The following is an 18,232-nucleotide window of genomic DNA, read 5'->3' on the forward strand; positions in this document are numbered from 1 at the left end:
GACACCCGGCATCATGGTGTGGGGAGCGATCTCCTACACTGGCCGTACACCACTGGTGATCGTCGAGGGGACACTGAATAGTGCACGGTACATCCAAACCGTCATCGAACCCATCGTTCTACCATTCCTAGACCGGCAAGGGAACTTGCTGTTCCAACAGGACAATGCACGTCCGCATGTATCCCGTGCCACCCAACGTGCTCTAGAAGGTGTAAGTCAACTACCCTGGCCAGCAAGATCTCCGGATCTGTCCCCCATTGAGCATGTTTGGGACTGGATGAAGCGTCGTCTCACGCGGTCTGGACGTCCAGCACGAACGCTGGTCCAACTGAGGCGCCAGGTGGAAATGGCATGGCAAGCCGTTCCACAGGACTACATCCAGCATCTCTACGATCGTCTCCATGGGAGAATAGCAGCCTGCATTGCTGCGAAAGGTGGATATACACTGTACTAGTGCCGACATTGTGCATGCTCTGTTGCCTGTGTCTATGTGCCTGTGGTTCTGTCAGTGTGATCATGTGATGTATCTGACCCCAGGAATGTGTCAATAAAGTTTCCCCTTCCTGGGACAATGAATTCACGGTGTTCTTATTTCAATTTCCAGGAGTGTATTAACGACTTGCCACTCTGTATTCATGAAGGTGCAAAGTTAGTTCTTTTTGCTGATGATACAAGTATAGTAATCACACCCAAGAAGCAAGAATCAGCTGAGGAAATAGCAAATAGTGTCTTTCAGAGTAATATTAACTGGTTCTTTGCAAATGGACTCTCTCTAAATTTTGAGAAAACACAGTTTATACAATCCTGAACAATAAATGTCATAACACCATTGACAAATATAGACTATGAACGGAAGTCTGTTGCTAAGATAGAATATTCAAAATTTGTGGGTGTTTGCATTGATGAGAAATTGAATTGGAAGAAAGACATCGATGATCTGCTGAAACGGTTAGGTTCGGCTACTTATGCTATTAGTGTTATTGCAAATTTGGTGATAAACATATCAGTAAATTAGCCTACTATGACTATTTTCATTCACTGCTTTCATATGGCATCATATTTTGGGGCAATTCGTCATTAAGAGAGAAAGTATTCATTGCACAAAAGCGTGTAATCAGAATAATAGCTGGAGCCCACCCAAGATCACCTTGCAGACATTCATTTAAGGAACTCGGGATATTCACACTACCTTCGCAGGACATATTTTCACTTATGAAATTTGTCATTAATAACACATCCCATTTCAAAAATAAAAGCGAAGTGTAAAGCTACAACACTAGAAGGAAGGATGATATTCACTATTCTGGATGAAATCTCACTTTGGCACAGGAAGGGGTGAATAAAGCTGCCACAAAAATCTTGGGTCATTTGCCAAATAGTATTTGCGCGATCCAAAAGCTCTTCACAGACTGCGAGGCTTAGGTCTTTCTGGTCTTGACTTGTTGGTCGTGGAACGAACTTGGCGGCGACACGATGCATTCCAAGATGCTGTGTCAGGATTTCAAGACATGATCCGACTGAAATGTTACATTCTTCTGCAGTCCCTCGGACAGTCAGTCTCCGATTGGGACGCACGTTCCTGTCATGAGAGTCGTGGGTAGACGTCGAAGGGCGTCCTGAATGAGGGTCGTCTTTAACTTCCGTCCGGCTGTTTTTAAACCGTGTGAACCATCCGTAACACCGAGTACGGCTAATCACTCATCACCGTAGGCTTCCTGCACTATTTGCTGTGTCTCTCTAAAGGTTTCCGTGAGCTTCACGCAAAATTTAACGCAGACGCGTTGCCCCTCTTAACTCTGCCATCTCGAAATTCGCAAACTGTGCGACGCAACGTTCTACTCGGCACAGCGCTGAACAATAACTAAAGGACACACAGTTTTGCTAGCCAGTAACTATTCTGAACTACTCCAGTTTTATTCACGTAACTTTATTTTGTATTGCAATTAAAAAAAGAACAACATTAAGCAAAACATTTTAGATCATATCTTTGCAACTGCACTTTGGTTAAACTTGAACCATCCTTTTTTGAAAAAGTACTTGGAGTTCTTCAGAAAGAATGCTCACTGAATAATTATGAAATTTACTATTCCACAAAATTTATTAAATATAGTTAAAGAAAGCAATTACTTTTCAGTTCAAGAAAGTAGGCCACTCGGAAAGATTACAGCACTCGGAACAGGACACTGCCTACGTAAATGGCTAGGGATTAAATATGGGCGCTCGACTCAACGTTTAAAAAAAATTATTATTATTTAGATAAAAAAACCAACTAATAAGTCCACGCAACCATACACTACTCAGCTAATTTTTTGAGACGAAGGTGATCGCTGTGGCACTCTACACTAATGAGCAACAAATGTACGTTTATTATGGTCTGCACACAGGTGGATATAAGCAATATACACGACTGACATCTCTCCCAATACCTTTCCGGATATCGGCAATTGAATCTTCTCATCTGACTGAACCTTACAGAATGAATGGTTAAATACATGTTGGCGCAGATAGAAGACCCCCGGGTATGTACAAAGGAAATAAAGTGATTTTCTTCATTTGCGTGGCCATATTGTCCTTATTTGCTTTATAATTCCTGAGGGTATTTTCTCTCTGTCTTTGCAACTACATGAATATGCGTGTTTTTTTCCCACCAAACACATTTCACTTTCTTGTGGTAAAGCATTATCAGTGTTCTGTAATTAAAAGATATTTATAATTTGATTTCTTTTAAGGTGGGAAAACAGTCCGTTAAAAATATGTCGACTTTTTTACTTACGGTGATTTCCGCTTGGTTTCTAGCCTACATGCAGAGATGCCGTCTGCTAACACATCTTTGGTGTCTTACGTCATCAGACACTAATTCATATTTTTCGCTGCTATACGGAACTTACGCACTTCTTATGTTTCACGCAGCACACTTTTTCTTATAACACTGTTTTCTGTTTATTTTTATATTTCTAAGTGTATATTGTGGTTTCTGTTCTGTACTTTGTCAACTTAACATTGCCTATACTTCTTTTTTTAAAATTAATTTTATGCGTGTAATTCTATTTAATTCTATTGCTGTGTATGTATATGCTGTATAAGAGTAGTGAACGAACAGTGAAGTAGTAGTCTTTTTTAATTCTTTTATTTTTTTAGGTGGCGGAGGGGGAAGCCATGATAGGTGGTCATAAGTGTGGTGGAGTTTGAGTTCCAGAACACGGTAAGGAGTAAGAAGGCAAATGAAATTTGGGGGGGGGGGGGGCGGAGGGGGGATTGGTGGGAGAGGGTGAAGCGTGAAAAAGGTTTTCTTATTTTTCATGCAATTTCTTCAGTTATTTTATATAGTATCTCGTTTTCAATATTTACATGGTCATTAAGCAACTGTTTATTTTGAGTTAACGCTTTGGGCACGTGGAAATTTTTAAACCAGGAAGATAGCAACCATCTTGTACCTATCAGCTCAGTTGCAGAGATTGTGAAAAAAAATGTACGCTGGAACGATTGCCAGGACATTCGACACAAGATATGAAGAATAAGTTGGAGCATTTGCTGAGCATCTAAAACAAGAATACCATAGACGAAGGTATATTGAAAAAGATATGAACGTCATAAGAATCAGTAAAGACCTCTCCTCCCTTTCCAAGAAAATTTGCCCATATACAAAGCATTACCTCAAAATAAAGTTTCTCATTGATCAAATAAATATTCAACCAGACACCATGTAAAATAAATGAAGAAACTGCATGGAAAAGAGAGCCTTTTTCATCCTTCACCCTCTCACACCCAACCCCCCCCCCCTCCCCCTCTCATTTCACTTCTTGCTCCTCACCTTCTCCTCCAACTCACACTCCACCACACTACTGTACACTTACGACCACTCAACATGGCTTCCCCCCACCCCAACCTAAAAAAATTATAAATTAATGAAAAAGACCACTCCTTCACTGTTCGTTCTCTACTCTGTCACAGTATATAAATACACAACAACCTAATTGAGTAGAATTACACACATACAATGAAGTTAAAAAGAAAGAAGTGTATGTCAAAGGCAAAGTAGTCGCAATGTTATGTTGGCTACACTTTAAAACAGAAAACACAATACACATATGTATAAATATAAACACAAAACAGTGGTGTAGGAAAAAGTGTGATGTGTAAAACGTATGAAGTGCATAGTTCTGTCGAGCAGCGACAAATGTTAGTGTCTGATGAAGAAAGACACCAAAGGTGTGTTAGCAGATGGCATCTCTGCATGTAGGCGAGAAACCAAGGGGAAATCACCATACGTCAAAAAAAATCATATTTTTAACGAACTACTGTTTTCCCTCCTTAAAAAGAAATCAAATTATAAATATCTTTAATTACAGAGCACTGATAATGCTTTACCTCAATAAAGCGAAAGGCGGCTGGTTAAAAAAAAAAAATACGCTCAGGAAATACAGTGAAATTACAGAAACGAAAAGATGAATGGACTTACTATTTACTTACAATGAAAATTACAGTGAAAAAACATTTATCAGAACATCTATACACAGCTGTGCACGTTTAATTATATTCACATACACCCAACGTAAAGTTCGGATATCGATGGCGATAACTTCACGGCTGATGTCTTTCATTTCCTGTGTTGTGTGTGGATTCATTTTATACATCTTGCTCTTCAAGTCCCCCACAGGAAGAAAATTCAATTTAATTAGATACGGCAGACGTGACGTCCATAAATGTTTGCCGACAGTTCGTTCCTCAGTGAATACATGGATTCGTTCCGGGGATACCTAAGGCGTGTGGCATGTTGCCCCGTCTTGCTGGAAGAAGCAGCATTGTCTTCCATATTCAGTGAGTTGAGTACAAAATATATCAGAAATTTCCATATATGCAACCACGTTCAAGTTACTGTCAAAAAATGTCGGTCCAAAGATGGGCGTTGCTGTTACACCGCAACAAATGTCGGATCTTTCACCGTGGCGTGGCTGCTGACACACACCGTTAGTGTTCTCCCTTGTCCAGAACCCAGTGTTCTGTGAATGCGCATGAGCGGAAAGAGCAAACCGTCTTTCATCACTCATGATGTAATGGAAAGGGTCTTAAAAACCATCCTTGGTTTTATTCAAAAGTCACGCGCATCTCTCTATACATTTCTGATTGCTGTCCTACCATAATTGCTGCACAACCGTCGCTTCAAATTGAGACTTTTCAACATCCTCCTACTTACATGCGCCTGTTGGGCCAACTTACGTGTAGACTTTTTTAGACTGTGAATAATTCTGAGAATGTCTACAGTAACTTCTAGTGTGCGAACTGGAGGAATTCTTTGTCGTTTTACATTTTGCGAAGATCCGTAGATGCGCCAGTTTTTATGCATATAGTCTCTACCCGAATACTTGACTCCGAAAATTTCGGGAGTTTCTTTAATCGAACTTGTTTTCATATATGCTTCCATAATTTCAAATCTTTCTTCCACCAACAAAGTCATTTCGCAGACCACAAAGAGAAACGTCTAATTTCACTGATGAAATGAAGGGTGAAATGCTGACATAAGAATGCTAACAATCGATTATTGCATGAAATTGGTCGTTGTTATATCTGTTTATTTCATAGGTCGAAATATTGCATTCGCCCTCCTTGGAAAATTTTGTCCTCTTGACATTTGACACGTTTCCCAGTATCGGTACGATTCCTGAAATTCGCCGTGGTTACGAGGTCTGTATAAGACAGATATTAATTCTGCGTTGCTACTGTCTGGCAGATAGGACCAATATGCTTCGGAGAAGAAGACGTTCATAGGAAGTTGTGTGGTGCGTAATGAGATGTAAAGAGGAAGAAGGGTGGGGGCATCTGAAAGAGGGGAGGAAGAGAGAGAGTGGTCCTGTTGACGAAGGGGGGTGGGGGAAGGGCTGTGGGCGTGGTCACGTGACCCTACCGACGTTTATATATATAAGGCCGCGGGACTGTGGGGCCTCTTTTCAACTGTCTGCGGTCGCGCGCAGCCGGAGAAGTAGAAACGAGAGCAAGAGAGGCAGTGAGAGAAAGAGAGAGAGAGAGGGGGCAGTGAAGAAGTAGACAGAGAGAGTGGTAGGGAGAGGGGGAGAGTGGATCGGGCGTGACTTTCTCGCGCGGCCGTTTTCGTTTTCGTTTCGCCGCAGCCGGGCGCGCCTTCCTCGGGACTGGTCAGATGCCAGGCTGCAGCCGCCGCTGACGGACACAGCTGCGGACCACAGCTGCAGACACAGCTGCGAGGACACACTCACCCTACCGTCGACTGCACAGCCGCCGCTGCAGACATGGGCGGCCCTGTTACGTGAGTACCTCATTCGCTCTATTCACCTCTCAACACTCAGTCCCTGCCTATACAACTTCTTTCACTTTTCCCATCACTGTTGGTACGACCAAATGCACTGGTGACATTTTTATGTACAGTTACCATAAAGCTTCCAAAACTTCTATTGTTCTGCAACTAAATGCAGTCAGCGTGTCATCGTCAATCAGACTTGAGAATTTTAAAATAAATATTCAAAAAAAATATAAAAAAATAAAAGTCAGACATATGATGATAGACTCGCGAAACTAGTTGGAGAGCAATAATGATTTTAGCACCTTCTGGTGGTCACACACAAAAATAACGTTTATGAAAGGTGTTTGATGAAATCAGTGATTAGTGACAAGTTTTGCGAGCTAAATTCGGCGCTTTGAAACTACGACACTTCGGAGGAGACTCTGCTTTTTAATCACATTTTGGCGACCGAATTGTTCTTAAGATTTGGATATTGGGGAGATACCATTGTAGGAATTAATTTTTTTTCCAGTTGACGAGTATATCGCCTTTTAGTATTTTATCCATCCTCATCAATTGTAGTTCTATATATCGACATCATCAGCAACCAGTTGTTTAAAAGAAATTTAATTTCTTCACCGGTTTTGGGTACTTAGTGCCCTTCTTCAGAAAGTTATACCAATCGCATTATTTGGAAGTGTCAACAATAGCATGTATACAGTTAAATGCCGTCGTCAAATGGTTCATAGTGCTTGTATGTTGCTTTTTAATCGCATTTTGGCGACCATATTCTTCTTCAGATTTGGGTATTGGGGAGATACCATTTTAAGAATTTTTTTTTCGTTCCAGTTGATCATTTTATCCATCCTTGGAAAGCGTAGTTGGGTACATCTACATCATTAGAACCAGTTGTATAAAAGAAATTTAATTTCTTAACCGGTTTCAGGTACTTAGTGCCCTTCTTCAGAAACTTATACCTATCACATTATTTGCAAGTGTCAAAAATAACACGCATACCGTTAAGTGCCATCGTCATATAGTTCATAGTGCTTGTGTGTCGTTGTTTGGCTTCTTTATATCACATTTGTACAGGCATTATGAACCACATGCTGTATGCACATTATTGTTGAGACCCGTAAATACTGCGATAGTTATAACATTCTGAAAAAGGTCGCTAAGTGCCTGAAACAGATGAAGATAATTAAATTTGTTTTCTACAACTCGTTGCTGATTATTGCGATATATGTCGTCTTTACATGCTAGATTTCATCTCACTCGCTCCATCCAGTTCCAAGCAGCATCTGCCTGTTCAACTTCATCAACTGTACCTCTGGCTGCTGCTGCATCCAAGCATCAAAAGCGATTACAGACTTTTATGTATAATCACCGTAAAGGTGCTAAAATATTTTTTTTTTTATTCTTCGGGTAGTTTCGATATATGTCGTAATCTGAAAATCTTTAGCGTATTAAAAATAAACATAAACAGACTTCCAGATGGTAACGTACTGCATAAACTGCGGAAAAACAGAGAATTTATCAGACCTGCGGTCGTTGTAGAGGGTGTGGAGAAAAATGTGGAAACACAAATCACAATGCATTACATGGCTAGTACGGTGTAGGAAAACCGTTGGCATTCAAAACAGCGTCCAATCGTCTACATCTACATCTACATACATACTCCGCAATCCTCCATACGGTGCGTGGCGGAGGGTACCTCGTACCACGACTAGCATCTTCTATCCCTGTTCCACTCTCACACAGAACGAGGGAAAAATGACTGCCTATATGCCTCTGTACGAGCCCTAATCTCTCTTATCTTTGTGGTCTTTCCGCGAAATGTAAGTTGGCGGCAGAAAAATTGTACAGCAGCCAACCTCAAATGCTGGTTCTCTAAATTTCCTCAGTAGCGATTCACGAAAAGAACGCCTCCTTTCCTCTAGAGACTCCCACCCGAGTTCCTGAAGCATTTCCGTAACACTCGCGTGATGATCAAACCTACCAGTAACAAATCTAGCAGCCCGCCTCTGAATTGCTTTTATGTTCTCCCTCAATCCCTGATAGGGATCCCAAACGCTTGAGCAGTATTCAAGAATAGGTCGCATTAGTGTTTTATAAGCGGTCTCCTTTACAGATGAACCACGTCTTCCCAAAATTGTACCAATGAACGGTAGACGACTATCCGCCTTCCCCACAACTGCCATTACATACTTGTCCCACTTCATATTGCTCTGCAATGTTACGTCCAAATATTTAATCGACGTGACTGTGTCAAGCGCTACACTACTAATGGATTATTCAAACATTACAGGATTCTTTTTCCTATTCATCTGCATTAATTTACATTTATCTATATTTAGAGTTAGCTGCCATTCTTTACACCAATCACAAATCCTGTCCAAGTCATCTCGTATCCTCCTACAGCCACTCAACGACGACACCTTCCCGTACACCACAGCATCATCAGCAAACAGCCGCACATTGCTACTACGGTACGGTAGGGATGAACACGTGTATGGTGTTCAAGGGAATCTATACCATTATTCCTGCAAAATAGCGGCACTCTGAGGTAACTGTTACGGAAGTGGGTAGCGATCACGCTTCAAAGTAGGCCATAAAGGTTCAGTAATAAAGAGATTTGGTAACTGTGGTGCCTAGGCTAGATGCGACAATTCATCCTCGTGCATAGCCCTGGACTATGCGAGCTGTATGAACAGGAGACGCAGCATAACCACTGAAGAGCAAACATTGTACCATGGGATAGATCTGATCAGCCAGAATGGTCACATTACCCTCGGCAGTAACCCGGGGTAACCATCAGACCTACGGAATGCCACGGGGTGGCTGCTCAAATCATCACCGAATCCACTCCACGTTTCACTCTTCGGACGTAAACACGGCCAGAAGCTGGAAACAGTTTTCCATTGCTCCGCAGTCCAGGTTTTATGGCTTGGTATCACGTTTCCTTTTTACGGGCATTTGCATCACTGATGTGTGGTTTTGGATTCCAGCTCGTCCTGGAATTCTCTGCCTCTGGAGCTCCCTTCGTGTCGTTTTGGTGCTGACAGGGATCGCGAGTCCGACATTCAGTTCTGCAGTGACTTTTGTATCTGTAGTCCTCTTATTTTTAGTCACAATCTTCTTCAGTGACGCGGTTCTAGGCGCTACAGTCTGGAACCGCGTGACCGCTACGGTCGCAGGTTCGAATCCTGCTCGGGCATGGATGTGTGTGATGTCCTTAGGTTAGCTAGGTTTAAGTAGTTCTAAGTTCTAGGGGACTGATGACCACAGCAGTTGAGTCCCAAAGTGCTCAGAGCCATTTGAACCATTTTTCTTCAGTGACCGTCTGTCACGACCACTCAGTACACACTTTCCTCCACGTTGAGACTTTACTGATGATGCTTTTCCGCTTTCCCTTTATGTTGTATAAATTTTCGATATTGTGCCTCTCGAAACAATAAATACTTCAGCTACTTTGATTACGTAAGCACCCACCATAGGCACCACAAAAAAAAATGTTCAAATGTGTGTGAAATCTGATGGGACTTAACTGCTAAGGTTATCAGTCCCTAAGCTTACACACTACTTAACCTAAATTATCCTAAGGACAAACTCACACACCCACGCCCGAGGGAGAACTCGAACCTCCGCCGGGACCAGCCGCGCAGTCCATGACTGCAGCGCCTAGACCGCTCGGCTAATCCCAATGCACTCAAAACTACAGAGAACACTATTCTGACCATTCCTGACATTTGCAACGTGTTGAGGACACTGCGCAGGTGTTGTTCGTGGTCGAATACAACAGCGCAACCTGTAGTCTTCGCTAGCATCGGTATTTACGTTCCATCATTAATTTCTCGCGGTATTTTCATATCTTTGTACAACCCCTGTATATAAAAATGTCTCATAAGAGCTATTTAAAGAACATTGATACTGGTAACTAGTCTCTGGAAGATAAACTCAGTGCTTCGAAATTCCAAAAACTCAGTGGGAACTATGAATTTTGCATGTATGTTCCTCTCTCTCCTCTCCTTCCGAACAGGGCATGTAGGCCCAACGGTACCGACCGGCCGCCGTGTCATCCTTAGCACATAGGTGTCACTGGATGCGGATATGGAGGGGCATGTGGTCAGCACAACGCTCTCCCGGCAGTATGTCAGTTTCCGCGACCGGAGCCGCTACTTCTCAATCAAGTAGCTCCTCAGTTTGCCTCACAAGGGCTGAGTGCACCCAGCTTGCCAACAGCGCTCGGCAGACCGGATGGTCACCCATCCATGTGTTAGCCCAGCCCGACAGCGCTTAACTTCGGTGATCTGACGGGAACCGGTCGGCAAGGCCGTTGGCTTTAAATTTCTTTTAGGCCACAATATTCTGCATCAGACACAATTACTCTGGAGATAAAGATTCAAGAAAACGATTTTTTTTCTTTCCGAATCCCGACTACCGTGCCATATTTTTACCTCACTCACTCTATTCAACTCTCAACACTGACGCTCTGTCTGTTCAACTTCGCCCACTGTACCTTCTAACAACCCTACCATAACAAAGGTCAAAAATTAATTATGATTGTAGTGTTGCTCACGCTGCTAAATATTGCATTTTCGGGCAACAACAAAGTTATATTATGTGGCAGGTGTCATTAGAGCACAGCTAATAAAGTCATTTCATGAAATAATGGATAAACTAGGCACTCATCTTTTCCCACGCTGGTCTCGTTGTGAACTCATGGCTCAATCGTCGAAAATCTAGGTAGTGATGATTCCAAGCTCGGATGCAAAGAGGCCTAGGTGTTAATCTGCGATATTCAAAAGTTTTATAGATATGTTTCATAAACCATTCTTGAAGATTAAACTTTTTCAAGTTAAGACAATGGTGATGTAAAAAAAGTAATCAGCACTCCGAATTTAATTTACACTTCTTTTTTTATTACTTTTGTTGCAACATCACTTCACAATATAAAACATACTTGAAAATATCGCCGGCCGCGGTGGTCTAGCGGTTCTAGGCGCTCAGTCCGGAACCGCGTGACTGCTACGGTCGCAGGTTCGAATCCTGCTTCGGGCATGGATGTGTATGATGTCCTTAGGTTAGTTAGGTTTAAGTAGTTGTAAGTTCTAGGGGACTGATGACCACAGATGTTAAGTCCCATAGTGCTCAGAGCCATTTTGAAAATATATTCCTCACCGTTAAAGTTCACATTTCATAAACTGACTACAATTTGGGTCTTTTCAACATGACGACCAAGACTTCACTCTCTAATTAAGGCTTACGCGCCCTAAAATCAGAGTTACAAGTACGTCAAAGATCATATTGACAAAAGAAAGAATACACATAAGAATAATATCATTGCAATATAAACATATCGATGTATCAAAGTACTTCTACATTAATGAAATCAAATCTGAATATTGTCACAGAAATATGTTAACTATTTTACAGAAACACAGTAGAATATTGCTGGTATCGAAAGGTTGAGGTGAGGTGCCGTAATGGTTACGTAATTCAAGTACCATTACAACCTGCAACTGACGCTATGGCGAGATGCAAAAGCAACTTTTGTGTGTAACACTAAACCATTGCTAAAATCTTTTTCTGATAGCATGTTACCATCTTACAGATTCTCTACATTTATTTATTTTAAAACTCCAGAATATGCAGTGTGGTGACATACAATCTGAATCGATTGCATAAAAACACAGACCTTAGCAAGCTTATGGTGGCTGAATAAAATAAATGTCATTAATGAAAGCTGCTTAAGAAAGATTGAGAGACGTGTCTTGTTTGTGGAACCTAAACTCGGCGCTCCGAAACTGCAAAACTTCAGTGGACCATTTGTGTTTTAATCGCATTTTAGGCACGATGTTGTGTACCAGACGCAAATGATGTGGAGATACAGTTTCAAGAATTGTATTTTTTCGTCTTTTCACGCTACAGTTTACGTCTCTTGCTCTATTCAGCTCTAATCACCTTCAGACTGCCAGTTCAACTTCATCTGCTATAGATGGTACAACTGTGATAGCACCGATTGTGCTTTCTGACCTCTTTATATTTAATCATCATAAAGCTGCTGAAATATTTATTCAGCTAATCTCGACGTATTTCATAATCCGTCAGACTTTAGAATTCCAAAATAAAAAATGAAAGTAAAAATTAAAAAATTTTGGAACAAAATGTCATGTCACCTAAACTAGTTATGCAATAACAAATATTTTGGATGCCTTGTGATGGTTATACATAAAAATGGCGTTAGTGAAAGCCGTTTAAAGAAGATTGTGATTAATACTTACATTTCAAGAACCATATCAGCATTTCGAAATTACGGTACTTAGACTCTGCTTTTAAATCGCATGTTAGCCACAATATTCTCTACAGCAGATGATTACTGATCTCCACACAATGCGGCAAGATACTATTTAACACTAGAAATACGAAAGTGAGTTCTTGGAGAAGAATACTAATCACAGATGTTTTTTCAGACAAAGCAAGAGAATTAAAGTATAAAGTAGGAGGTAAAAACTGAGAAACTGGAGAAAGATAGCCCAAAGACTTTTTATGTTATATTTGATATTATCCAGACATTGTAGAACGACATTCGCGGCTGTACGTGATGTAACATATAGCTCCAGCTAGCTGTGACTTGTACAAGTCGCTGTAGCCTCATGAAGCAGTTACGAGCGATTTTAAGCCTTTCTCCAGATGAGGCATCAAAACATGTGGATGCGTCAAGTGGTTTTGAAATGGCTGGAAATGGGTTCACGGAAACAGTCTTAACATTTCACATGTGGCTTATAATGGTTGGAGCTGCCTATAGTTTTATTTCACGTTTTACTTACATTCTATGGTTTCTGAACACAATACGTGTATCGTGGAACGATAATAGTAAAGATTTGGATCTAAGAAATGAGTCTTTCGATACTTCATTTTTTTATTGAATTACCGTAGAAATATATAGAAAACATCTTTCGTGATTTTTTTTTTGTTTCATAATTTATAATTCTGTTTTATCTTTTCCACTTCTAACTACTTGCTTTATAGTTTTATTCTCATGCTTGATTGGAGTGGACAGTATCTTGAAAAGGGGTATGAGATGAACATCAAAAGTAAAACACAGGTGACAGAGTGTATGGGAATTAAATCAGACAGTGCTGTGGGAATTAGGTTAGGAAATGAGACAGGAAAAAAGATGAGTTTCGCTATTTGCGCAGCAAAATAACTGATGATGAAGTAGAGAGGGTATAAAAGGCTAATAAAGGCTATAGCAAAAAAGCACTTCTGGAAAGAAGAAATTTGTTAACATTGCATATAAATTTAAGTGTTAGTAAGTCTTTTCTATTTGTCTAGGTGAGACACTGACGATAAGCAATTCAGGCAAGATGAGAACAGAAGCTTTTGGATTTAAGATAATTCTCATTTATTGTTCCGTCTCAGATGCACTTTTTTAATTAGGTCTCATGTTTCGATCTTTCTGGATCATTTTCAGATCTAAGTAGTTGCGTTGCCAACTCGTCTTGTCTACTCAGGAGCACTTATCAGTGTACCACTTATGTCGTGAAGATGATCCAGAGGGATCGATACATGTAAGTTAATTAAAAACGTGCAATTGAGACGCAAAAATAAATGAAAATTATCATAAATGTGGAGGCAGTCGCTGAATCTCTCAAGACAATTACATCAGCTACAGCGAACTTTTGAAATGTGGTGCTACGAATCAATAGTGAAGATTAGATTGTTAGGTCGAATAACTGATAAGAAGGTGCTGCATCGAACTGGGAAGAAAATGGCGCAATTTGACTGAAAGAAGCTATCGGTTGATAGGACACATCCTGAGGCATCAACCATTCAACAGTTTGGTGATGGAATGAAGTGGGAATGGTTGTGCATTGATGAAGAGACGAGCTGCATCAAACAAGTCTTTGTACGGAAGAGCACTACAACAACAATCTCAAAACTGGCTGTAGTTGACATTCCTTCCCCTAACTCATCTTTGTGTTCCCATTGTCTTTCTTATTTCATTTATATCGCCATTAGTTTTATACAAAACTTCTTCAGTTTCGCTTTTTTCATTATAGTGATTAATAACAGCTTGTAATGGTTTTTTTCCTATTTTAGTTACCTATTTTCGGTTATTAGCGATAACTACTTGTTATTCGAAGTTTTATTTACGACTTAACGTCGAAATTTTATCTCTGAAATGGTTGTGGTAGAAATTATGGGTGATTTTGCCTGTTCATCTTCATCTTTTGCACCTCTGACTGGCGCTCCATTGGCTGTACTCACAGACAGTACCTATCGCTGAGACTCGGTACATAATTGTTCAACAGTGGAAATTCTTCAGCGTCTTGTAGTCAAGAGTGGTACTTCGAAACTGAGGGGCTTTAGTAGAATCTGAGATTTCGTGTCCGAATTTAACGACGACATTTTTCAACAAATGCAGCTGGTAATGGGATAAATCAATTGCTTTAATGGCTCTACGATAAGTGGAATTTATATTCTTCGCCGTACGTAATAGACAGTTCACATTGCTGTTACTAGTTTTAGTTAGCTACGACACTGTAACGAATGTTGAGTGTATAGTACTTAGGAAATGAAGCATCTAATTGTCTCTCTTCTTTAGAGTATGAACAGAGAACTATGTATAATGCATAGGCGTACATTGTCAGCATAAACGTATAGGGTGTTTGGAAGTATCTTTGCTATACATTGGACAGCCGTTTTGTACTTGAGACTGCATGTGTATGTGTCGAGAGAAAAAGTTGATGTTCGTGAGATTCTTATGGTTGGATGTTAAGTACAGGGCTATTACAAATGATTGAAGCGATTTCATAAATTCACTGTAGCTCCATTCATTGACATATGGTCACGACACACTACAGATACGTAGAAAAACTCATAAAGTTTTGTTCGGCTGAAGCCGCACTTCAGGTTTCTGCCACCAGAACGCTCGAGAGCGCAATGAGACAAAATGGCGACAGGAGCCGAGAAAACGTATGTCGTGCTTGAAATGCACTCACATCAGTCAGTCATAACAGTGCAACGACACTTCAGGACGAAGTTCAACAAAGATCCACCAACTGCTAACTCCATTCGACGATGGTATGCGCAGTTTAAAGCTTCTGGATGCCTCTGTAAGGGGAAATCAACGGGTCGGCCTGCAGTGAGCGAAGAAACGGTTGAACGCGTGCGGGCAAGTTTCACGCGTAGCCCGCGGAAGTCGACGAATAAAGCAAGCAGGGAGCTAAACGTACCACATCCGACGGTTTGGAAAATCTTACGGAAAAGGCTAAAGCAGAAGCCTTACCGTTTACAATTGCTACAAGCCCTGACACCCGATGACAAAGTCAAACGCTTTGAATTTTCGGCGTGGTTGCAACAGCTCGTGGAAGAGGATGCGTTCAGTGCGAAACTTGTTTTCAGTGATGAAGTAACATTTTTTCTTAATGGTGAAGTGAACAGACACAATGTGCGAATTTGGGCGGTAGAGAATCCTCACGCATTCGAGCTCGCATCAACGATGCTTTCGAACTCATTGATGGGGACATGCTGCGCCGAGTGTGGGAGGAACTTGATTATCGACTTGATGTCTGCCGAATCACTAAAGGGGCACATATCGAACATTTGTGAATGCCTAAAAAAACTTTTTGAATTTATGTATGTGTGTGCAAAGCATTGTGAAAATATCTCAAATAATAAAGTTATTGTAGAGCTGTGAAATCGCTTCAATCATTTGTAATAACCCTGTACGTAGCGTACTTAACTTGCATTCTGCTTGGTTCTCCCACATGCATTACAAACTTTCTGTTCCTACTTGATAAAGCTCGTGTTAATGTTTATAAGTAGTTCCGCATGTGGGCGGATGGAAAAGTTCGTATGTTGCCACATGCTGCAGGGATATTATCTCAGTGTAAATGCATGACTGTATCCTGTGTTAAATTAATGACTCCGGCATCTGATGTGTTTCATAGTTTCTTTTTTTTAAGTATATTTTCCTAACTGTGTTTAGCTGCTTGATAATGACTAAAAACTGGAAATTGCTCAACAGCAAACAAAGTGAAAATGGCACAGTGCATAATGGGCAATGTTGTGTTTCGAGAAATGTTAGGCTGATGTATAAGTTCGCAGTGTTTTTGTTTTGCATGTTGGTATTCCGGTTGCTATGGGTTTATTTGTCAAGTGTCATTTTTTATATGTAGTTTACTTTTGCAGTTTGAAATAAGTTTCCTTTAATTTACGTCTATGGTCACAAATTTTTTGTTAACAGATTACCAAACCGGTAATCTGTTACCAAAACGTTTGTGACCATAGACATAAATTAAAGGAAACTTATTGCATGTACGGGTCACTGTTTTATTCGCGACAATGTACTACTTAAACCTAACTAACCTAAGGACATCACACACGTCCATGCCCGAGGCAGGATTCGAACCTGCGACCGTAGCAGCCGCGCAGTTCCGGACAGTAGCGCCTAGAACCGCTCGGCCACCGCGGACGGCTCATTAACACGAGCTTTATCAAGGAGGAACAGAAAGTTTGTTATTCATGAGGGAGAACCAAGCAGAATACAAGTTAAGTACGCTACGTATTTAACACTCAACCTTTGAAGAACTTCCTTTCCGCACGAAAATGGGCTCCCGAACATGACCCGACAGTGTCTTCGCCTCAAAACCACATAGTTTCTTGAGTCGCGGAAACAAGAAATTACCGCAACGTTTGCAGACAGTTGTAAAAAGTGTAGTAGAATATACAGTGTGTTTCAGAATGAATATGCGGGTTTTAAGGCTGTGCAGAATTTATTGCACTCAACTTAGAATTATAAATAATACGTCAATGAAAGAGCAGCTCAAATAGTTTTTGTCTGTATACCTACACATAATGATTTGCTGACCTCCATATGCGTACACTATGTGTGTCCCCATTTCTGCTTAGGTGAAATGTCGATTCGTCACTGCAGATGACATGGTCCAGAAATTCTTCATCGTCATGGAGCAAGTTTCGTTTGTAAAGTTCGCACGTAAATCGTTAGGCCTTAGAGTTTATAACAACTGCAGATGATAAGGAAGTAGTTATAAGTGTCTTCTTAAAAGTCTCCTCAAAGACGTGACTGGAACTGCTAATTCACGACTGGTCTTCCGAGCTGATTTCTTGGGGCTGGGCATGAAAGGCTCTCACTCGTTCAACATGTTCTTCAGTCACGCTCTACAGTTGAAACGTCCCCCTTGAAATTTTATAAATGACAGTACTGGTAAACCCCTTACGTTATTTGATAGAAAGACTGCTGAGAAAAACTCAACGTACTCAGACAGTTTTCTCTTTACTTATTCTGATCATCACTAAACTGACACACAATATTTTTAGCGCTACGCAGTCTGACTTTCAAAAATCCCTACAAAAGAATGGCCCTGACAACAATAACCTATACCTTTCATGAATCACTTACCTCACAAAAATCTTCATTAATCGAACTACTACAATATAGCGAGCGCCAATACTGCCAGCTAAATAAAAGGTTCTAACTACTGAAGGCACTAACTACTGATAGGCATAGTTAGCAAATGAAAGATTTTGATACAGAACAAACAATGTATTCACCTTAATAATGTTCGAAAGTCATCAAATATATATGTATATATTAATTCATGACATCCATCTTTACAAATTTCCTTTTTCTAGCGGATATACGTCCAGGTCGTCCGCTTAATAGCAACCTCTCAAAACTCCGCCATCTCTCTCCCCACCTCCACCACTCCTGGCGGCTCACCTCCAACTGCGCAACGCTACGCGCTGTTCACATCCAACTGCCCAACACTACACTTGTGGATATTTCAACAATGACTCCAACCAGCCACAGGCTGCACACAGCACAGTCAGTGATTTTCATACAGAACGCTACGTGGCGTTACCAACATAAAAACCTAAACTGCCTACTTACACACTTTGCGCGTACGTATACAAACAAAACTGTTTGAGCTGCTCTTTAATTTCATG

At 40.8% G+C, this 18,232-nt stretch overlaps 1 protein-coding gene across 2 annotated transcripts in view; it reads left to right on the plus strand.

The window, feature by feature from the left end:
- The first annotated feature begins 5,955 nt into the window (after positions 1-5,955).
- The window catches only part of LOC126213604 (mucin-1-like), a 329,890-nt gene continuing 317,613 nt past the window's right edge, over positions 5,956-18,232 (plus strand). For both annotated transcript variants that reach the window (XM_049941458.1, XM_049941459.1), the window contains exon 1: positions 5,956-6,280. In XM_049941458.1, the coding sequence (XP_049797415.1) occupies positions 6,264-6,280 (17 nt within the window). In that variant the 5' untranslated portion in view covers positions 5,956-6,263. The remainder of the gene's footprint in view (positions 6,281-18,232) is intronic.

The sequence above is a fragment of the Schistocerca nitens genome, chromosome 11 (assembly GCF_023898315.1).
Source record: "Schistocerca nitens isolate TAMUIC-IGC-003100 chromosome 11, iqSchNite1.1, whole genome shotgun sequence".
Classification (NCBI taxonomy): domain Eukaryota; kingdom Metazoa; phylum Arthropoda; class Insecta; order Orthoptera; family Acrididae; genus Schistocerca; species Schistocerca nitens.